Source organism: Heloderma suspectum, chromosome 12 (genome assembly GCF_057233095.1).
Source record: "Heloderma suspectum isolate Gila_16-S chromosome 12, 16-S_ref, whole genome shotgun sequence".
Lineage (NCBI taxonomy): Eukaryota > Metazoa > Chordata > Lepidosauria > Squamata > Helodermatidae > Heloderma > Heloderma suspectum.
The window spans coordinates 31,390,658-31,413,280 of NC_139469.1; the positions used below are offsets into that span (position 1 = coordinate 31,390,658).

The 22,623-nt window shown below is 48.3% G+C and overlaps 1 protein-coding gene across 2 annotated transcripts; it reads left to right on the forward strand.

Moving 5' to 3' along the window:
- The first annotated feature begins 399 nt into the window (after window positions 1–399).
- On the forward strand, window positions 400–21,991 carry PMM2 (phosphomannomutase 2). Of its 2 annotated transcripts, none has more exons than XM_084818898.1 (8): window positions 400–542; window positions 4,423–4,534; window positions 5,866–5,942; window positions 8,774–8,865; window positions 10,651–10,750; window positions 12,782–12,857; window positions 14,355–14,470; window positions 17,026–21,991. In XM_084818898.1, exons 1-8 carry the CDS (start codon window positions 474–476, stop codon window positions 17,128–17,130), a joined length of 747 nt encoding a protein of 248 aa, XP_084675024.1. In that variant the 5' UTR covers window positions 400–473; the 3' UTR covers window positions 17,131–21,991. The 2 variants fall into 2 exon arrangements, with proteins under 2 accessions (XP_084675024.1, XP_084675023.1); XM_084818897.1 differs by lacking the exon at window positions 17,026–21,991 and adding an exon at window positions 15,611–16,102.
- The last annotated feature ends 632 nt before the right edge of the window (window positions 21,992–22,623 follow it).

Genomic DNA, 22,623 nt, shown 5'->3' on the forward strand with positions numbered 1-22,623 from the left:
TGCGGTGCCCAGGACTGGACCCAGTACTCCAGTCGGCACCAGCCAGGACTCCAAAGCAGCGCTCCGAGGTGCCGCACAGTCGGCACTGATCCGCACCTTGGAGAGCTCCTTTGGAGATCTGGCTGGCTCTGACTGAAACCCAGGGCGGATGCACAGCCCCACCGAAGCCGGGGTCACCCGCCCGCACTGCATTGAGGGACTCCACCCCAACTGCGGCGGCGCGGCCGATGCACTTCCGCCCCGCCCGCGTCGCACGCATCCCGGAAGCGAGGCCCGCGCGCCACGCTGCTCCCGCGCTCGCTCTCCCTGCGCCTCCCTCCGCGGTGCGCGCCGGGGGGGGCGCATGCGCACCGAACGCCCGCCTCTGCGGCATGCCGGGAGCTGTAGTCTTCCTGCCGCGGGGCGAGGAGGAAGCGGAGCGCCTGTCGCCCGGCCGCCTCTTCGCTCGCCGGGGCGGCCGGGGCCGAGCGGCCATGGAGGGGGACGGCGGGCGGGCGCTCTGCCTCTTCGACGTGGACGGCACCCTGACCGCGCCTCGGCAGGTGGGAGCCCTGGCGCGCCGGCGCAAGCGCGCCCCTGGGCATGTGCAGAGTGCTTTCGCCCCCGCCGCTCGGGGGCGGCCCCTGCGGGCGGAGGGCGGGACGGCGGCGCCTCGAAGCCGCGCTGGGGCAACGGATAAGCATTTTCTAGTGCGTGTATCGTGTCGCATCATTTATAAACTGATCTCATCATCATCATCATCAGTTCGCTAATAAAGTAATAATAATAATAGTAGTAATAATAATAGTAGTAATAATAATAGTAATAATAGTAGTAGTAATAATAATAATAGTAGTAGTAATAATAATAATAGTAATAATAATAATAATAATATACCGTAAAAGAGTGCAAATTGGAAGACACGCTCTCGGATTGGGTCCTGATCCAGCCCTACGTAGAGGAGACCCATTGAAATCAACGGGGCGGGTAAGTCCGGGCTGACGTAAGCCCCGCTGCTTTCAGTGGGTCCGCTGCAAGTACGAGGAAAACTGGGCCCCAGCCCCTCGTCATCGTCGCCCGGGGCCTAGCCGCGCTGAGCTGCTGATCGGCGGAACCCCCCGCGGCGGGTCCGGAAGCGCTCCGCGGGCTCCGCCGTCCTGGTTTGGCGTTGTACGATATTCCTAATTTCTTGCACGGTTTTTGCAGCTTTTCGGGGATTGCTCTTTGTACTTCCTTTATCCGTCGAAATAAAACATGCGGTTTATAACGGCGCCGTAGCAACTGGGATGAGATGAAAACCTAATAAATAATAGGACTGATTCTGATTCGATGCAACTGATTCTGTTGTATCTCATTGAGCTGATGAGTTGGGTGTCTTGGTTTATATATATATATATAGCAGCAGCGCTCAGAGGGAAAAATGTTGTATGCATCCTCCCGGATCCCGACAATCACGATGGGATGTAGGAGAATAGCCATTACTTGGTGTTAGCTCTGGTGCAGTGCAGTGGCCAGTCAGCTGAGTTGTGAGCCAGAAAGCCCTGGGTTCGACTCTCACCCCATGGCTAGGAACTCTGTAGCAAGCCTCAGGCATGCTACCATCCCTCAGCTTCATCCCCTCACCGGAAATATAATAATACCAGCCTACCTTACAGGACTGTTGTAGGGACGAGTGCGACAAGATATGTGAAGCAAGATCCTTGGGGCAGGGACCTGTTCTATTCTACTTTACAAAGTACGATAGAACAGGCCCCTGCCCCAAAGAACTTGCCTGTTCTTGCACATGATGATGATACCAACAATTGCTTTGACACTCCTATATAATTCTTAATGTTATTAAATAGGAATGTAGAGAAGAGAGAATTCCAAACCTGAGTTCAAATCACTCCACTTACTGCATAGAATCATAGAATGGTAGGGTTGGAAAAGGCCTACAAGACCACAGAATCCAACCCCCTGCTCAATGCAGGAAACTAAGTCAAAGCATCCCTGACAGGTGGCTGTCCAGCCTCGTCTTGAACGCCTCCAGTGTGGGAGAGCCCCCCACCTCCCTAGGGAATTGGTTCCATTGTCGTATTGCCCTAACAGTCAGGAGGTTTTTCCTGATGTCCAGCCAGAATCCGGCTTCCTGTCGCTCAAGCCCATGATTCCGTGTCCTGCACATCCTGGCCTTCCTCTCTGGGACAACCTTTCAAGTCCTTGAAGAGCGCTATCCTATCTCCCCTCAGGCTTCTCAAGGCTAAACATGCCCAGTTCTTTCAGTCTCTCCTTATAGGGCTTTGTTTCCAGTCCCTTGATCATCTTCGTTGCCCTCCAGTAATTGACAACAATTCCAAGATCCTTCTCGCTTGTAGTGTGGCTGAGCCACGTATTACCCTTCTTGTAACTGTGCATTTGGTTTCTTTTTCCTAGGTGCAGAACTTGGCATTTATCCCTATTAAATGTCATTCTGTTGTTTTCTGCCCAGCGCTCCAGTCTATCAAGATCACTTTGAATTTTGTTTCTGTCTTCCAGGGTATTAGGTATCCTGCCCAATTTTGTGTCATCTGCAAATCTGATCAGCATTCCCTGCACCTCCTCCTCCAAGTCATTCATCAAAATGTTGAAGAGCACTGGGCCCAGGACTGAGCCCTGTGGTACCCCACTCGTTACCTCTCCCCAGCTTGAGAAGGTCCCATTGATCAGCACTCTTTGAGTCCGATTCTGTAGCCAACTGTGGATCCACCGGATCGTTGTTTCATCTAGCCCACTTTGAGCTAGTTTGCTCATCAGGAGATCATGGGGCACTTTGTCGAAAGCTTTGCTGAAGTCGAGGTATATGATGTCCACAGCATTCCCACGGTCCACAAGGGAGGTTACCTGATAGAAAAACGAGATCAGATTAGTCTGGCAGGATTTGTTCTTGACAAATCCATGTTGGCTTCGAGGAATCACTGCATTGTTTTCAAGGTGCTTCCAGATGGATTGCTTTATCATCTGCTCCAGAATTTTCCCAGGGATTGATGTCAGATTGACTGGTCTGTAGTTCCCAGGTTCCTCCTTTTTACCCTTTTTGAAGATAGGGACAACATTAGCCCTCCTCCAGTCATCTGGCACTTCATCCGTCCTCCATGATTGCTCAAAGAGAATAGACAGCGGTTCTGAGAGTTCTCCTGCCAGTTCCTTGATTACTCTAGGATGCAGTTCATCTGGCCCTGGAGATTTGAACTCATTCCAAGTAATTAGGTGTTCCTTGACCAAATGCCTATCGATTTCAAGCTGCAATCCTGCCCCTTCAGCCTGTACTTTGCCTTTGCCAGTGGGGTCATAGACCCTCTTTTGGGAGAAGACTGAGCCAAAGCAGGAATTGAGCACTTCTGCCTTTTCTTTGTCATCTAATTTTGCTATCCCTATTTAATAGTTGAACGACACCTTCTTTCCTCTGCCTTTTACTATGCACGTAGCTGAAGAAAGCCTTTTTGTCGCTTTTAGCATCCCTCGCTAACCTCAGCTCGTTCTCAGCTTTAGCCATCCCTGCAATTCTGTGCTACCTGCCTGTACTCTTCCTTTGTTGCTCGGCCTTCCTTCCACTCCTCTATGTGTCCTTTTGTGTTTTCAGGTCATCTCTAAGCTTTTTGTGAAGCCACGTTGGCTTCTTCTGTTGTCTTCCTCCTTTTCTTCTTGTTGGAATTGTTTGTAATTGTGCCTTGAGAATTTCCTTTTTTAAAAACTCCCACCCATCTTGGACTCCTTTTCTCGTAAGAGTCGCTTGCCATGGGACCTTACTGATCATTGTTCTGAGTTTATTAAAATCAGCTTTCCTAAAATCCAGGGTACGGGTTTGGCTACACTCAGCTTTTGCTTCCTTTAAAACCAAGACTCAAGTACAACATGGCCGCTTTCCCCCAGAGTTCCTGTAACTGCTACTTTATCCATTAAGACATCTCTTTTGGTTAGGATCAAGTCCAGGATAGCTGCTCCTCTAGTTCCTTCCTCTATTTTCTGTAGGAGGAAATTATCAGCAACACAAGTCAGGAATCTCTTGGAGGGGCCATATTTTGCAGAATTTGTCTCCCAACAAATATCGGGGAAAGTGAAGTCCCCCATTACTAGTACATCATGCGTCTTCAAAACCTTGGCAATTTGCTTTTCAAAAGTTTCGTCCTTGTCTTCTCCTTGATTGGGTGGCCGGTAGTAGACTCGGACCACCATGTTCCTTTTATTCTTTGCTTCATTTATTTTAACCCAGATGCTCTCGATAGGGCTACCAAGCTCACCCTCCTGTATTTCAGACCTTGGGCTGCTCGTGCAGGTTCTCCACACCTAATCTACCTCACAGGATCGTTGTGAGAATAAGATGGAAATAAGCCAGCACACCCAGCATGATAGAAGTAATAATAATATTTGTTAGTGCATATGTTATAACTGATAATGCCCATAATTCTTCTTTCTTTATGAATCTAGAAAGTCACCCCCGAGATGGCGGATTTTCTGCAGGTGTTACGGAAGAGGGTGAAAGTGGGCGTCGTGGGCGGCTCGGACTTTGAAAAGATTCAAGAGCAACTCGGAGACGACGGTAAGATTTTAGAGCATGAGGGGAATGAATCACATGCAAGGAAGTTCTGGTGATTTTGAGAGTCCTTCCATTATGGGCAGAGCACCTTCCCCCCTTGTTTGCCCTCCTGAGCCAGCAGATGCATTTATCCGGAAGTACGTTTCCGCAAATATCATTTACACTCGTAAATCGAGCTCACCGAGCGCTTGCCATCTGCCGATGGGAGCAGTTTCCAACCTTTGTACGGACTGCTTTTAGTTGGGTTAAAAGCCTGCGGCTCTCTTCAGCTTAGATAATTTTGCCTTTGAAATCCTGGGGGATGTCTGTCAACAGCTATGATGCCTGATAGCTAAGTGGCATCTGGGAGACAAAAATCATGGGAGGCCTGTTGACTCCATGCCCTGTTCAGAAGCTTCTTGGTGGCCTCATGGCTGACCACTGTTGGAAACAGGATGTTGTGCTAGACTGACCTTTTGGGGTGCAATCCTATGCATGTTTAGACAGAGAAAAGGCCTACAGCTCCCAGCATGCCCCAGCCAGCAAGGGGGTTGTAGGCCTTTTCTCTGTCTAAACATGCATAGGATTGCACCCTTAGTTTCCATTTCTGATTACCTGCAACTCATCAACTAGTCTGAAGCTGACAAGCTGTAGTCAATTTTAACTATGGTTTGTTTGAAACAAGCTAACTTCGTGAAGCTGGCTTGCTTCAACAAACCATAGTTAAGAGTAACCACAGTTTAGGGGTTGCATGTAACACTAAACTTTATCTAGCCCTGCCTTAGGCAGAGCTCCAACTTTGGAAGGGTTTTCCTAACATCGGAGCCCCCAGTTTGGTTCCATGCAGCGGCTGTGGAGAGTTCTATGGTGGCTCCTTATACGAGGTTGGAACCCCAGCCTCATAGAGAGGGGGAAACAGGTATACCCAGTGGGAAGGGATGGAGCAACCAAAGATTTGTGGAATCCTAAGCACTCTTGGCTCCCGGCCACGCACCATCCCCAGAAAGCATTTAGGCATGTTCAAGAGCAATGGGAGTGAATGATTTTTCTTCTGTCTGCGGACATAGGGAAAATACAGGAACCCCTTCCTTCCTCTTGACTACCACCCTGCCAGCAAGAGCTGACAGAGCACAGGAGAAAAAGGAGCATGCAGTCTCAGAGCACGCCGTCACGATAAGCTTGATTTCCCTCCATCTGCTTTGATGCAGGGAGGTGCTGCATGGAAACTTAAAAACTCCTGTGATATAATATAACACGGTTTTCTGGAATGGAGGCCTAAATATTCATCTACATGGTACCCGGAAACATCTTGAGGTAAATAATCTTAAAGATGGTCTTCTTTCTTTCTTTCTTAGTGGTTGAAAAATTTGACTACGTCTTCCCAGAAAACGGTCTAGTGGCATACAAAGATGGGAAACTCTTGAGTAAACAGGTGGGTTTGTAACTTGAGATGAATGAATAAAGCAAATTGCTTGAGCAGTTTCACATCAGATGTTACATTGCATTCTCTTTTGCATCTGTCCCTCCCCACCTTCCTTGAGTTGAAAGGTTGCTCGTGGGGGGGGGGGGTGTCTAAGAGGTGTTCAAACATTAGACTTATACCAAAATTCTGCTGCAAATCTACATCGCAACTTCCATTCTGATATTTTAATCTTCAAGGCAGGTAATGCAGTATGGTGTGCTTTACATCTTTCCTATCCTCTTTCAAAACACGCATACATTAAGCTTGGGTTCAAACTTGAAATGCAACTTTTTGTCCTGAACAGCGCTTGCATTCTGATAGCCCGGTCTTCGAGGCAGATACCACATTGTGCGTTTCCCTTGGGAGTGAGGCCTGAGCCTTAAAACATAGGATCGTGATTTTTTACAACATAATCCTCTAGCATGGTGAATATACTCTGTTCAAATGCACCCTCATGCAGTGAGAGCGAGCATTTATCTTGGCAGGGATCATTTGACTGCTCAGTGCAGCCTTCCTCCACCTGGTGCCCCATGCTAGCTGGGGCTGATGGGAGTTGTAGTTGCACACATCTGGAGGGTGTTGAACCTCTTTCAGCCCAAAGATGCAACAGTGGGGATGCTTTGGCATGATAAAGAGCAGAACCCGCCACACGAGGGCGCTTTCAAATGAAACGAAGGAACGCAACGCTGTCGAAGTTTATAAAATTCTACATGGAGAAAGGAGAAAGTGGAAGGAGAGACGTTTCTCTCTCTCTGTCTGTCTCATAACACTAGAACTGGGGGTCATCCCATGCATTAATTGGCCATAGATACAGGACAGACAGAAATAACATCTTCACACGACATGCAATTCACTTGTGGAATTCCCTGGCATAACATGCTAATGGCCAAAGGTCTATGTGGCTTTCAAAAATGATTACCCAAATTCATGGAGAGTAGGTCTATTGGGGACTATTAATCATGAGCCTGCACTAAAATGTGACAGTGTGGAGAGCTCCTCTTTCAGTGTTCTGCAAGCCAACTATGCCTAACGATATTCCATTCCGTCTCTCCCCCGCCCCGCCCCCCGAAACGCACTTTGTGTCCATTGAGCATGCTCAGTTCTCATTGAGCGGGGCGGGGGGATCACCTCTTATGCTGTTTTCCCTTAAAAATGTACTTCTTTGAAACATGGGGTTTCCCTGCGCATCCCTCTTGTTTCTCAGTGGCACCATTTTGGCTACGATCCTGTTGGCCCGCACCAGCTGAGTTTGCTATTAGAAGGAGTGATGGCTAAACGTGAACTTGGCAGCCACTGAATGGAGGACCTTTTCTTTTGCCCCCACCCCGTCAGCTGTGGAATGACCTGCCTGTTGAAATGCATCTGCTGTGACCTCTTCGAATGTTTTTTAAGCGAGAATTAAAGGCTCTGTTATTCCAGCAGGCCTTCCCTTTTAAAAATTCTTATTCCTTTTCACTAATTGTTATATACTGTTTTTATGCTGTACTGTTTTTATCATTGATTCTTTTGTTTAATTTGTTTTTAACTTTGCAAGCTGCCCAGAGTACTTAGTATACAGGCAGGATATAAATGGAATAAAAACATAAATAAATAACTGCTCGTGTTCAGAGGAAGTATAGTACCTGAATACCAGTTGCTGGAGGACTACCAGTAGAGGAGGCCTTGTTGCCTTTATATCCTACTCGTGGGCTCCCCAGAAACTTTGAGTTGGCCACTTTGAGAAGCAGGATGCCAAACCTGATGGACCGTTCTTATGTTGAAAAGGGCATGTTAAAATCACATTTACTACATCAAGTGGGAACTGGCCATCTGAAGTGCGAACGTTGAACATCTTTCAGCCCAAAGGCTGAATTCAATTTTGGAGAAGCGCTCGAGGGCGGGGGGTCATTCCGGGGTGGTGGGTGGGGCCTAAATCAAACGGAGTCAGGGCTAAAAATACCAGCATATTTCAGCTTCAAGCTCTTCCTGGCCGTAATTAAGCCTTAGGGGCATTTTAACCGTATAGAATGGTGGGGGGAGTGCACAAACGCTGGGAAACCACCAAATGATCGGCATTTGGGGGGAAAGGGATGGTGTGTGACCATTTGGGGAATGCTAGAGGGCTAGATTTGGACCTCCGGCAGGCCTGAGGTTGAACACCCGTGCTCCAAAGCCTCAGAGTGCAATACACAGAGAAGCAAAGGGTTGCTGTGTTATCCCCGGGAATCGTCAAGCAAAAGCCCTTCTTAGGGCGCAACCCTATGACCCCTAGACAGCGTCTGAGGGGCCACAGGATTGTTCAGAGTCCTCTGAAGGCAGGGGCAGCGCTCCAACCTCCGAAGGGGGAGTTGGAGATCCGACTCCCTTCCCCCTTGCAGCCAGCATGGAAAGAACTGCACCGGCTGGCCTCCGAGATTGGGAGGTCGACCTTAGAGAGGGGAAAACGGGGGCGTTTTGGTGGGCGGGGGGAGGAGGAGACCGTAGAGGCCAGGATGTGTCCTATCCTGAGCCTCTGCCAGCCTCCTTCCCTCCCCCTCCGAAACGCCTTCTCTAGACGGGCAAAAAAACTCATCCAGCAAAAATGCAGGGCAAGGAGGTGAGGATTGCCTGCACTGCTCCTGCCGCCCTGTGTGGGAGGATCGTCAGCCTCCAAGTTTGGGGGCTGATGACCATTAAGGGCACAACCCATAGGGTTGCGCCCAAAGTTTATTGCGCCCAAAGTTTATACCGCTTTGTGGGGAAGGGGCATGGGAAGAGACATCTTGTGGCGAGTCTTTTTCAGGACTGTTTGATAGCTGTCTGCTTTTTGTATGTATGTGTAGAGCATTCAAGGCCAGCTGGGTGAAGAACTGCTCCAGGATCTGATCAACTATTGCCTGAGCTACATTGCAAAGATTAGGCTGCCAAGAAAACGGTACGTGTGGAGCGCCAGCCTTTTGTCTGCCTGGGTTGGAGAGAGAGCCCTTCTGCGCATCCACAGCGTGGAGGAGGTAGAATTTTAGATGGTCACACTTCGTAGGAACATAAGAAGAGCCACGCCGGATCAGACCAAAGGCCAGTCAAGACCAGCATTCCATTTGCACAGTGGCCATGCAGATGCCCCGAATGGGAAGCCCGCAAGCAGGACATGAGTGCAACAGCAGCCCCCTGCTCGTGTCCCCCCGCAGCTGGTATTGAGAGGCATGATGTGTGTATGCCCCAGCCATGGGCTGCCAAGCTTTAGAGGTGCCAAGAAAGTGATAAGCCAGATCCAGGTGTGCTTACAAGTAGACTTTATTGAGTACTTACAGGGCACGGGTGTACCCAGTGGTTGGATCAGACAGCTTCTCTGAACCTAGAGCTGTAGTGCACGATGGTTTTTATATCATACATGTTATCCAGGCATAGCAGTGAGGCAGTATGACAGGAACAAGAGTGAATTAGGGTTCATCTAGAACTTACACAGCACAGCCACCTGTAGCTTTAAGACAAACATCGCTTCACTTCTCAGGCACATCCGAGACTCTCATAAGATAAACGGTACCAGAGCTTGTTAGCATGGAATGTGCTGAGGTGGTCATATCAACCTTTGACTCATCCTACAAGCCAAGAGGCCCACCTGCAAGCAACATTGCCACTAATACTGAACCAAAGCAGAGAGCGTTATGGATCTCTGAGCCTCTCTAAACTACTATTAGCTTGCTTACAGGCCTGGGGCCTTACAATGTTTTTGTAGCCACAGATAGATTTACCTTCCTTGAAGACTAAACGCGTGTGTCTGTGCATGTGCAAAAAGCTCCCTGCATATAGTAAACTAGCCCATCAGGAAGAGAAGCTTTATCCCTGATACACTAATTTTCTGCATGGAGGGGGTTTGTGTGGGGAAAGGGTTAAAAAAATGTGGCCCCACACCCACAATCCCAAGAGGTTACAGCCCAAGAATGTTGCCCTCTCACTCTACCACCTCATTTTGCGTATGGCGGAATGGCTCCTAGGCAAGATGTGTGTCACATAACTTGCAGTGAAGGGACTCCCCAGAGCAGGGCAAGTGGTAAAGAACCAAGAGATCCTTTAGTGCAGCATTCCCCAGCCTAGTTCCCTCTAGATGTGTTGGACTACAACTCCCAGCATGCCCTAGGCAGCCAACCATGCTGCCTGGGGCATGCTGGGAGTTGTAGTCCAACACACCTGGAGGGAACCAGGCTGGGGAAGGCTGCTTTAGTAGGAGAGCTGGCCAGGGAAGTAGGCCGTGCTGAACATGACTAGATATGCGTAGCATTGTTCGGCATTCCTGTGCTCCCTTTCCTGAGAGTAAGTACCATTGAAGTCAATGGAGAAGACATGCAGGATTACCCTGTAATAGCTCAGTCCTATGCATGTCTATTTGGAAATGAGTCTTATTGAATTTAGTGGGCTTACTCACTACCAAGTATTTTAGGGTTGCAGTGTAAATTTGCTAATTGATTTTCAGAAACTTCCAGTTTTTATGTTCATACTGCATGTAACTATTTTTGATCTGCCCTTTTTTAGACCAGAGCGAAGTGTGACAGGCCTCTAAAAAGAGACTGTTCTTTCTCTCACATGCACACGCGCGCACACAGCCCAGTATAAATATTGCCGTGACATCCCATAACTGTCCTCCCTGTTGCCCACTCACCCAAAGGCTTTTGCCTACTGCCGTAATTACTCAGACAGTAATTTTTCCAACATGGCTTCCTAGGGGCACGTTTATTGAATTCCGAAACGGGATGTTGAACGTGTCTCCCGTCGGAAGAAGCTGCAGCCAGAAAGAGCGGATTGAGTTCTATGAGCTTGATAAGGTGAGTGAACCTTTGGGATGGTTGCATGTGGCCATCTTGACGTTTTGGGAGCCAGCCCTCTTTACGTTGGCATTTCCAGCCCCCTTGATCATGGCATGCAGTCACCTTGTGTGCTCTTCCGTCCCGTCTTCATGAGTGAATTCAAATCCTTATGGAACCTCTTGCCAGAGGACAAGGGAGCCTGCACCTTTAAGAATGGAGGGGCCCGACGCGCCGAGGCAGAGTCCCTGCTTTGCGTGCGGAAGGTTCCAGGCTGAGTCCTAGGAATCTCCAGTTACGTTTGATGTTGAGCTTGTTGATTGAGGGGTCATAATTCCCATTTCAGGTACCATGGGGCTGGGTTTGAATCCCGGACCAGCCCATGCAGGGGGAAAGAGGGCTGTACTTTAAGCATTCATCTCCAGTTAGGATTCTTGTCTGAAACACCCTGAATTGCTGCTGCCCCTCAGTGTAGACCAGGCTTCCCCAAGTTGTTTGAACTACTGTGCCTATCCTCCCCAGCCAGCATGTTGTGAGGATAAAATGGGGAGCAAGAGGAGGTGGAGGAGGACCTCGCAAGAGGAAAAAAAGGGGATCTAAATGTAATAATAAGTAAATAAATACAGGCTTTGGAAGCAAGCAAAGCATCAGGAGCTGCTCAAGCCCCCGTCGTTTCACTGGCAGTACCTCTCCAGGGTCTCAGGTGCTGGCCTTCTCACCCAGTTTCCCCAAACATATTTCCTCAAAAAGGAGGTGATTGACCACAGGCCACTCTTCTTGTCACGAAGAATAATACTTGCGTTTGTGTAACAGGTTAGTGCAAGGGTGGGCAACCTGCAGCCCTCAGCCTCATTTCCAAAGCCCTCTGTGTGCAATCAGTTCAGTTCTCTAGCAAGACCTTTCACTGGCAGCCTGTTGAGTGGATGGAAGAAGGAGAGAGAGAAAGCAGGGGCACTGCAGAAAGAGAGAGAAAACGGGGGGCATGGCAAAAGGAGAGAGAAAACGGGGCGCTGCAGAAGGAGAGAGAAAATGTGGGGAGGACAGAGAGAGAGAAAATGGCGCAGCAGAAGTAGAGAGAAAACGGGGGCGTGGCAGAAGAGAGAGAAAATGGGGGGAGGGCACAGAGAGAGAGGCAATGGTGGGTGTGGCAGAGAGAGAAAACGGTGCAGCAGAGAGAAAATGGAGGGAGGGCAGAGAGAGAAAAAACGGGGGCGCAGGAGAGAGAGAGAACAGGGTGCGACAGGAGAGAGAAAAGGGGGCGGCAGAAGGAGAGAGAAAATGGGGGCGTGGCAGAAGAGAGAGAAAATGGGAGGGCACAGAGAGAGAGGCAATGGTGGATGCGGCAGAGAGAGAAAACGGTGCAGCAGAGAGAAAATGGAGGGAGGGCAGAGAGAGAAAAAACGGGGGCGCAGGAGAGAGAGAACAGGGTGCGACAGGAGAGAGAAAAGGGGGCGGCAGAAGGAGAGAGAAAACGGGGGGGTTCAGCAGGAGGAGGAAAGGGTTGACCTTTTGGCTCAGGCCTGCCTACCACTGGCCTCAGCCCCACCTGCTGTCAACACACTGCCCCCAACAGATTACTCCCGGCCCTAGATAGAAAGAAGGTTGCGTGTCCTCATGTTGAGACTAGAGTGCTTGTGCGCATCTCGCATTCATTGTCTTATCATCCCTTCCAACTGCTCTGTAAGGTAGTTCGCTGTTATTATCCGCATGTTGCCTGGCGGGGGGGTTGAGCCTGAGGGAAACTGTGGCTGGCCTGAGGCCAGCTAATGACAGAGGTGAGATTCAAACCAGGCACTTTCTGTCTCACAGCCGTGGCTGCAATCCGGTACACACTTAGGTGGCAGTAAGTCCCATTGAACTCAATGGGACTTCTGTTTGAGCGCACACACATAGGATTGTGCAGATGTGCAGGTGCATTGACATCAAATGAGTTCCCCGACGGGCAGAGAGCTTTGTGATGCCCTGGCATAGCAAGATGCTTTGTGGTCAAACTGATGTTCCCTGAAATCGATGGGTCCTTTGTTTGATTTTCTTTCTTTTCTTTTTTAACAGAAGGAACATATAAGAGAGAAATTTGTGGCTGATTTGCAAAGGGACTTTGCAGGGAAAGGCCTCACGTTTTCTATAGGTATTGCTTCTTTAAAGCAACATGGGTAATCATTTTCATTTGTGCCAAATTGCTAGTGTGTGGCTGATTTCAACTGCTCCGGGTTTGGTGATTCAATCTACATTGTCGATGATGAAAGGGGTAATTTAAAGAAGCGACCATTAAAAGGGAGCCTTTTATTTTCTCCTTTTTTGGCCCAATCCAGTGGCTGTTTCCTCAGAAGGAAGCCCCAGTGAGTTTAATGGGCCTAATTTCGAAGTAAACATGTGTCGGATTGCAGCCTCATTCAGAATGCAGGAGTGTTGAACCTCTTTCAGCTTGAGGGCCAAATGCAGTTTCGAGGAAGCTCTCGGGGGGCCACATTCCAGGGGTGGGTGGGGCCAAAGGTGAAGGGGGCGGGACCAAAATTACCAGCATATTGTAGTTTAAAGCTCGTACTGCCAGTAACGTAAACCTTAGGAGAGGCATTTCAGTCTTTTAGAATGAGGGAAAGACTGCAGAAAAGCTGGAAACCAGCTGGAAATATGAGATATATGTAAATGTAAACCAGTGGTCAGGCAAAAGGGGGTGGGTTTAGAACAATGGGCGGAGCCAAGGGAAGGAGGCGTGACCCTCTGGGGAAGCCCAGAGGGCCAGATTAAGACCCCCCAGTCTGGGGTTCTACAATCTTGCTATAAATGCACGAGCCAAAATTAATCGCAGGCTGGACATTGCTGTACACAACACTGCTTTAACTCAGTGCACGATGACTTGAAAAATACCGAGAGTATTTTGCCATTTGCAAATGTCTGCAGAACTCCAGTCCTGACAATGCTTCATAAGCTTCAGTCCATAAGCTTCCGTTTCCTGACAACATGTAACTTCCTGTCCATAGAAGTTTTAGGTAATCGCCATACCTGTCCAGAAGTCAGTTCTAAGGGTTTGGGGAAGGGTGAAAGAAACCAAAAGATGCTTCAACATTCATCTAGTTTGTCTTGGTTTGGGAGATGATGGGGGAAGGGGGGAAATTGCAGTTTCGGTGTTCAGGGATAATTAAAAAATAGCATTGTCCTAGAATAATGGATTAAGGGCACAATCCTATGCTTGTTTAGACAGAGAAAAGGCCTACAACTCCCAGCCAGCAATGCTGCGAGTTGTAGGCCTTTTCTCTGTCTAAACATGCATAGGATTGTGCCCTAAGAGAAGCATGTGAAAGAAGGGCAGTTCTTAGATGTAGCTAATCTAGGACCACAGGTGAAATATTTTTTGGCATCACAACAGGGCAGAGTTTATTTAAAGTGCCTTGATTGTGCATTTCCCACATATTCCAGTACTTGCCTTTTGTGTTCCACTGGAGTGTGAGCTTTTCTAAGTGCATTTCTATCGCCTTTTCCACCATAAATGCACTCGACTTCATCCCGATGGAGAGCGTGTCTCGGAAGGTCTTTCTGGTCAGGGGAAGCAGTCATTTCTTTTCAGTCATTTTCTGTTCACACCGTAACAAGTGTGCTAATATCTTTTTATCCTTTGCGCATCTAGGAGGCCAGATCAGTTTTGATGTATTCCCAGACGGCTGGGATAAGCGATTCTGTTTAGAAATTGTCACCAAGGACAGCTTCAAAAAGATCTATTTCTTTGGAGATAAGACCATGCCGGTAAGTACAAAACTGAAACATGACACGATAGCACTCTTCAAGTACTTGAAAGGTTGTCGCAGAGAGGAAGGCTAAGATTTCTTCTCGATCATCCCAAAGTGCCGGACACGGAATAATGGGCTCAAGGTACAGGAAGCCAGATTCTGGCTGAACATCAGGAAAAACGTCCTGACTGTTAGAGCAATATGATAATGGAACCAATTACCTAGGGGGGTGGTGGGCTCTCCCACCCTGGAGGCATTCAAGATGAGGCTGGACAACCATCTGTCAGGGATGCTCTGACTTGGATTCCTGCATTGAGCAGGTGGTTGGACTCGATGGTCTTGTAGGCCCCTTCCAACCCTACTGTTCTAGGATTCTATGCCAGCAAGTTTCAAATACTATTTTGGGATTAGGTTTCTCAAGATAGAAATCCACTCTCCGCCTATGAACATTTACATATATCCAAAAATATATTTATTTTTCCAAGCCTGGAATGATGGGAGTTGTAGTCCAACACATCTGGAGGGCACCAGGTGGAGGAAGGCTGTAATAATAACTGCAAGGTGGCTCAACCATTGCTATCTGCCAGTTTGCAACAGTGAGATATATGTAAATGTTCATAGGCGGGGAGTGGATCTCTATCATGGGAAACCTAACCCCAAAATAAGGGTTAGCTGATGGGTTGTAGTCCAAAACATCTGGAGGGCACCAGGTGGGGGAAGGCTGCATGATGTGAGACAGCGACCCGTACAGAGCGGCACTCTCTCCCCCCTTCCTTTTTAAGCCAGGCAACCACAGGTCTCCTCCTCCGCAGGCACGTAGATAACTCAGTGATGGTGAGCACCAGCAATGGCTGGCCAGCAAGCCCAGCCCCAGCGGTGCCCCCTTGCCTAATCCAGAGCTGGGCCTTGCAAATGCAGCTATAAGTCAGTTCTCAACCTGCACTGAACTCCCATTCAGTGGGAGTTAACTTGGGACTGCCTGTATATTTAGCTTGGAAACTTCAACTGGTACAAAATAGGGCAGCCAGGTTGGTCTCTGGGACATCCCGTGGAGACCCTATTACACCGGTTTTAAAATCTTTACACTGGCTGCCAATTTGTTTCCGAGCAAAATATAAAGTGCTGGTTCTTCCCTTTAAATCCTTACATGGTCTAGGTCCAAAGTGCCTTAGGGAGCGCCTTCTCCCCTACCTCCCAGTCCGTAGGTCCTCTGGGGGCTCTCTGCTGCAGCTGCCTAATGCGAGACGGGCAGCCACTCGCCGGAGGACCTCCTCCTTTGGCACCCCTCCGTTGTGGAACGACCTGCTGGGTGGAATGCGCCTGCTGACCTCCTTGAAGGCTTTTAAGCAGGCATGAAAGACACTGCTATTCCGGCAGGCCTCCCTTTTCTGGAACTCTCATTCCTTTTGCTGACTTTTGTGTGTTGTTTTTAAGCTGTGTTGTTTTAAGCTGTGTTTTATTGTTGGATTTTTAAAATGTTTTTAGTTCAAAGTTGCTTTTAGTTATGAGTTGTTGATATATATTGTCCATATGTTTTTATGTAGATGTTTTTAAACTTTGTATATTTTATTTTAATGTTTTAACTTTTGTAAACTGCCCAGAGAGCTTCAGCTTTGGGGCGCTATAGAAATGTTAATAAAATAATGTTAAAATAATAATAAGTATTATTATAATTTAATTATTATTATTATTATTATTAATTGAACCAAGTGAAGTGAAAGCCAGGATAGAGAGGGCCTGTCTTGGCTCTTAGTGGCTCCCACTGAGTTCTTTGGGGCAAACTACAGCAACTGGAGAAGATGGTGGGGCGTGACGGAGAATCAAGAGTGGGGAGAATATTGAGCCTCTCCCTCCCTTTCCAGCTGGTCAAACATGACACTTCTTCCACTTGCTCCTTGATGCATCAAACCACTGGTACAAGCCCATGGTCAGTCAGTCATAGGTATCAATCAATCACTCTTTATTACGGTCGAATGACCAGAATAACAGTCATAAGTAGCAACCTTATAACGAGCCAAATCACTGAGCCATCTAACCCAGGATTGTCAACATTGGGGCTGTTGGCATGTAACACTAAACCACCGTGAGTTAATTTCCCCACGGGGCTTAGCGGAGTGTGCCAGCTGCCATCTTGACTATGCAAGCAACCCACAATGCAAACCTGGCATCGTGGGTTGTTTGAGGGGGGAGACCGCCCCCCAATAACCCATAGCTTGTTTTAGGGTTACTTAAGGATTGTCTCCCTCCTCAAACAACTCGTGACACCAGATTTGCATGGCACAGTAAGCAGGGGCCAGAGCGGGCTGCGGTGTTGTGTGAGCCGGGTCAGTGATTGGCAGCGGCTCCCCAGGGTTTCAGGCAGGAATATTTCCAGCCCTATCTGGAGATGCTGCCAGGGATCGAACCTGGGATGTTGTGCATGCAAAGCAGGGGCTCTGCCACTGAGCCGTGAGAGGAGAACCACTCACAAGCCCCTGAGGCTCAGGCCACGTGCTTTAGCAGCCTGCACAAATCATTCTGCGTTTCTGTAGTAGTAGACTCAAAGATCACTCTTGTGCCTCTCATTCACAGGGCGGGAACGACTATGAAATTTACACGGACTCCAGAACCATCGGACACAGCGTCACTTCGCCTGAGCAAACCAGGCAGCTCTGTGAAGAGTTATTCTTCACCTAGAGGATGGGTGTAATTTGTACCGAAACACAGCAGGCCAATTTCAGGGCCAATTACTGTAAAATAACAGCTGAGGTGGTGGGTTGGGAATCAGGATTAGGACTGTGGTGCGCAGGGAGGGGGAGTTTAAGCCGCCCCCCCCCCATCCCTCTCTGAAGCTGCCTTTTGTCCCAGGTAGGAAGCGGCCATTCCAAGGTGAATAGCAACTTTGCAGCGGGGAGGGGGGATTTTTGATGGGATTGCGGCAGGGATGGAAAGGGTTAAACATGCACGCACACACACGCAAGAGCGCACCAAGGTCCTGATCTTGCTTCCTTTCCTCCACTGCTGTTATTTAAAAAGGGAGGAAAAGTTGGCACGTTAAATGAGTGATTGCGTTTAACGTTCTGCCTAGTTTGGTCCGCAGCATTTTGCCCGCATAGCCCGGCTGTGGGTGCAGTTGCTAGAAATAGAAGCTCTTCATCAGAATGAGATGACCCCCCGCCCCCTTGAGCCAGATTCCAGGATCCACTTCAAGATGTCTGGGGGCACTTCTGCATGGTTACTCATTCCAGAAACAATCCACGGGATAAGAAATAACCCATCAGAGCCAGACCTCACATGCCTCATTGTGTTTTGAGGAGGGGGCGTGCATCTCTTTTCCTCCTCTGTATCAAATAGGGCACCCGGTACATGCCCATGCAAGGTTACCACCTTAGTTCCAAAGATTTAGCCAAAATTGTCTGTTTATCTCACTCCCCAGTCTTGCAATGTGCAGTTTGCACTATCCCTCAAAATGGCACATTACACGGGGCTGCCAGCAAAAACAGAATCCCAGTTTCATGTCCTTGCAACCTTTAGGAACACTTTTTCAGCTCTACCTCCACCCCCACCCTCCCGCCCCTAGCCCACTTCTGTCATTTGATGGTTTACTGTCCTACAACAGTGGCTGATGCGTCATGATGTCATCTCAACTCGATGACATCACATGAGGAAAGTGATCCTAAATATTATTTGGAGGGGGGGAACTTGACTTGGAAATGGGCGGGGGGGCTGGTTTGCGGGGCAGCCCCATTTCACACCGAACTTATAGTTCCGGCTTAATCCAGTCTTGAAGCTGCACGGCCGTGTTGGATGTTGCAAAAGGGACACTGAAGTTTGTGCATAATCGTAGCAGTGTTTTTGCCAACTGGAAATATTGCTTCACCTGGTCGGTTAAGACCATCCGCTGTCTTACGGCATGCATGGTCAGCCTCCACTGAAGCGCCACGTGCTGTCTGTGGCACTAGAGGCAAATGAGAGGCGGGAGACCAGAGGAAAAAACAACCTTCAGGCATGGTAGATTTCCCCTCCCAAGCTCTAGGGACCGTTGGCTGCTAAAGCAGCCTTCTTCCCAAACCTGATACCCTTCCCCAATGCTTTGGACTGCAGCTCCCAGCATTCTTGACCATTACCCATGCTAGCTGGGGATGATGTTGCAGTGAAGGACACCAAGTTGGGGAAAGCTGGCTAAGGTGGTGCATCGCTGAGGTGTCCAGAGGAAAACTGCTCCTGAGCTTTCTCAAGGAAGAGCAAAGTGCAGGTAGGACGAGCAACACTCCGCCATGGGAAGTCCACGGGAGAGTTTTGAGCCCGTGGCCAGGAAGGCAGCTGTCACATCTTACCGCAGATGCTTCTAACTTGAAATGTGAAGGTATTAAGAGTGTCCTCCTCATTCAGGGGTGAGTAGCTTGTGGTCCCCGAGCTGTTTTGGCCTGCAACTCCCATCAGCCCTCGCCCTTGGCTGCGGTGGCTAGAGTGAATGGGAGTTGTAGTCCAAAACATCTAGCGGACCAGAGGTTACCTACCCTTGTCCTAACGTTAAAATAATTAATTTGTTCCTGTGACAGCTAAAGAAAAATAATGCATGTGACTACATAAGGTCAAAAAAGCAGAAAGGTAGAAGAGGAAACCTTTAAGCTGTGAATTGGGTGGGTGGGCTTTGTTTACCACTCTGCAGGGCTTTTAAACACAGGGCAGCATCCGTTTTGTAAATTGCGTGGCAGAAGTTGGCATATGGAAGACGTAAACAGAAGCCTTTGGCTTTTGCAGTTTCAGAAATTTCTGCAGCCTGGAAATTAAACAGGCGATCCGTCGATCTTTCTGGTAGCTGAGGAAAACACAGTCCCTAAGGGGAGTCTCCCAACTTGATTACAATGTCACAGAAAGATCTGCTTTTGGAAACAGCCTGAAGGAGGCTGGGCTTCATGACAGAGCCCAAGTACAATGCCCCATCCTCTCTTCACCCCCACCCCTTTGCTCAAACGGATCCGCTTTCTGCTTTCCCCACCCTTCCGGTTCCTCTCAACCACTGCCATTTTGAACCCACACTCCCAATTTGTTGTCCAAATTTGATCACTCTGGAGCAGTAGCAGTGAAAAGGTCGCAGCCCGGAAATTGTTGGGCTACAACTCCCAACGGTGGGGGATGATGGAAGCTGCAGCCAAACATCTAGAGAGGCACATGTTCCCCATCCCCGCTCTTATGGTATGTGCAGAATTTAATGGTCCATCTATTGGAATGTAAGGCTGGAAGAAGCCTGAGAATTGCCACTGACCTCACAACTGCCTTCTGTGGACGTTGTCAAGTGGCTAAATCTGCCATGACATTTCTGTAATGCTTGCCTGTGTTGGGTCATCCCATTAAAATCCTTATGAACGAGGGTGCATTTTACAAGTCACGTTTTGCTTTTCCGGAGTTCCCCTCAAATAACATCCAGTAAGACCACCTTACCACCGTCTTTTTGTCAACAATGTCCTGGATTTGCATGGCTGAGGATCAGGGTCCCAGAAGGCTGCTCTTGCAACCATCCTTCAAACCTGCTCTTGGCCCTTGCTGTGGAGGGGATTGAGAGGTATGCCAGCTGTTCCAGCCTGTTAAGGTTGAAGAGCGCAGCCGCAGAGGGAAGGCAGGCACTCACCATGGGTCAGTTCTGCAATAAGTCCCTGCCCTTACCCAGTCAACCCTTAAAAGAAATAGTGGTGGGCCCTTGGGTACTCCCACCTCATTCTGTGTAATGGTTAGAAGATGGCAGCCCTCCTCTATTCTTTCCCTCTTCTTCACCAAGCTAAAATTCCCAAGGCTGGATACAGATTTAGGCATGCTTAGAGTAGCCCCATTGAAATCAGTGGGCTCAAGTTAGTCATGACCTAAGGTCTCACTGATTTCAATAGGTCTGGTCTAAGTATGACTAAATCTGGGTCTAACCCCCAGAATTCCCTAGGGTGGCATTTGTTCCAATTAAAACTGGTGCATGTGTGTGTCCTCTTGGGTTCAAAGCCCTGTGAGGAGAGACTGAAAGAACTGGGCATGGTCAGCCTCGAGAAGAGAAGACTGAGATGGGATAGCGCTCTTCAAGTCCTTGACAGGTTGCCACAGAGAGGAAGGCCAGGATCTCTTCTCCATCATCCCAGAGTGCAGGACACGGAATCATGGGCTCAAGTGACAGGAAGCCGGATTCTGGCTGAACATCAGGATAAACTTCCTGACTGTTACAGCAATACGACAATGGAACCAATTCCCTAGGGAAGTGGTGGGCTCTCCCACGCTGGAGGCATTCAAGGACAGCCACCTATCAGGGATGCTTTGACTTGGACTCCAGCAGGGGGTTGGACTCGGGTCTTATAGGCCCCTTCCAACCCTGCTATTCTATGATTCATGGCCACGTGTATCGTTCAGATTTGTTGTCCTAAGTAAGTGGTTGGTTAGCTCTCAACCCTTAACACTGTAAACATTTTTGAACATCAGCGGACTATCAGTTGCAAATTACGTGTTTGGAAGTACAAAACGTGGCACTGAAAATGGTTATTTTGCACCACCAGTTGAACAAAGCTTTCAAGTCTCTAGCATTCTACTCTCCCAGTTTTGGCTGTAAACATGAGCCATGCTGGTGTTTTTTCTTCTACTTTCAGAGAAATACCACCAGACGTGAGCACTTCAAACCTGTGGTGGATCCAAGTTTCATATATTCTTGGGATCCTTCTTGCCTGTGCAAATGAAGTACATGATTACCACGGTCATAACTCCTCTGTGGGAACCTGTGATAAACACAGGAAGAGTAGGGCTACTTATGTAAGGTTACTTTTTTTCATAGTCTTTGGTGCAGCAAGGGGATAAAGAATTTCAGCTTTTCGAAAATGGCGGTTCCTAGCCCTTATGACTGCTTGTGTACATTGCCTACTGAGATCTCAGAAGCCAGGCAGGTGACTAAATAAAATATTTGATGGTTGGAGTGAGGAGGGCTTTAGCATCCTTGCCCCTTACAAGTCCAACAAAATGATAATTAAACTAAGGGGTGTTACGCAAACAAATTGAATTTGCATCTTGGCACAGAACTCCCATTTGTTTAGTTCAGTTGGACACAGGGCCCTGGATTCAATCATGTTAAACGTAAGAAGTTGAAACAAAGAGCTGAAATTCAGCCCTGCCATAATTCAAGCCAGCATACCCTCTGTGACAAAGTTCAGAAATGCATTTCAGGGCCGTTGTAAAGAAATTCCAGGGGGTGGGAAAGCGTCCAACTCTGACAAAGGGTTTCTAAAAATGTCCAGCTATTTGATGGAGTGCATTTCCTGTTAAGCAGTAAAAACTACAAATGAGTAAAACTCAAAACGGCATGGAATTACACCTTAAAAATGGAATCGACTGATTTTGGATGCCCGTATAGAGGACACTTCAAGCCAAACTACATATTATGCTAATCAAAGTGCTTGTCTTTTTTTAAGCACATGCCTCCCCAATCTGGATGAAGACCACTGAGCTCCGTGGGGGTCGGGGTCCCCCAAATCTCCCCATTGGCAGGGGAATGTTACGAAAGAAGTCCATTGGAGTAAAGAGACTTCACTTTAAAATAAAAAAAAAAACCTGGCCCGGGGGTGGGGGGGGCGACTTCGGAGGTGGAAGGTTTAACCCTCCCCTCCTGAAGCATTGGTCCTGAATCACTTGGGCACGTACACTAGAGTTGAAAATAAAAGGCAAGCCTCAGCTAAAAGCTAATATGTACTTTGACTATCAGATCAGTGGGATCAATACATTTCAGGATTGGGATGCAATAGTTTCAAGTTCATAATTCAAAACATCATAAAATTAGGTTCCAACTGGGCTTATGCTGTGATCCGCTGGATCCTATACAGGTTTACTCATGAAGCAAGTGCACACAGGATTGCACCCTTATTTGGAAGAGTGTTTCAGCCCCGTGGACTAAAGAGGCGGCAATTAAATTCAATCTGGCAAAAAATCCATTTGTGTCAAGTCTCTCCTCCTCCACTTCACTCCACCCCAATAATTTCAGAGTATTAGCAAGCTGCAGACCTCTTGCAAGGTTGAATTAAGATGATAAATAACCCAGCAGACATTTAAAACCCAATGTAAATGATTCAGAGTAATGCTGTTCAGATCAACAGGACACGTGTGCAAATGAAATGGATAAAGTTGCATATGCCACAGCTTAATCCCAAGCAGGTCCATTTACCTGATCCA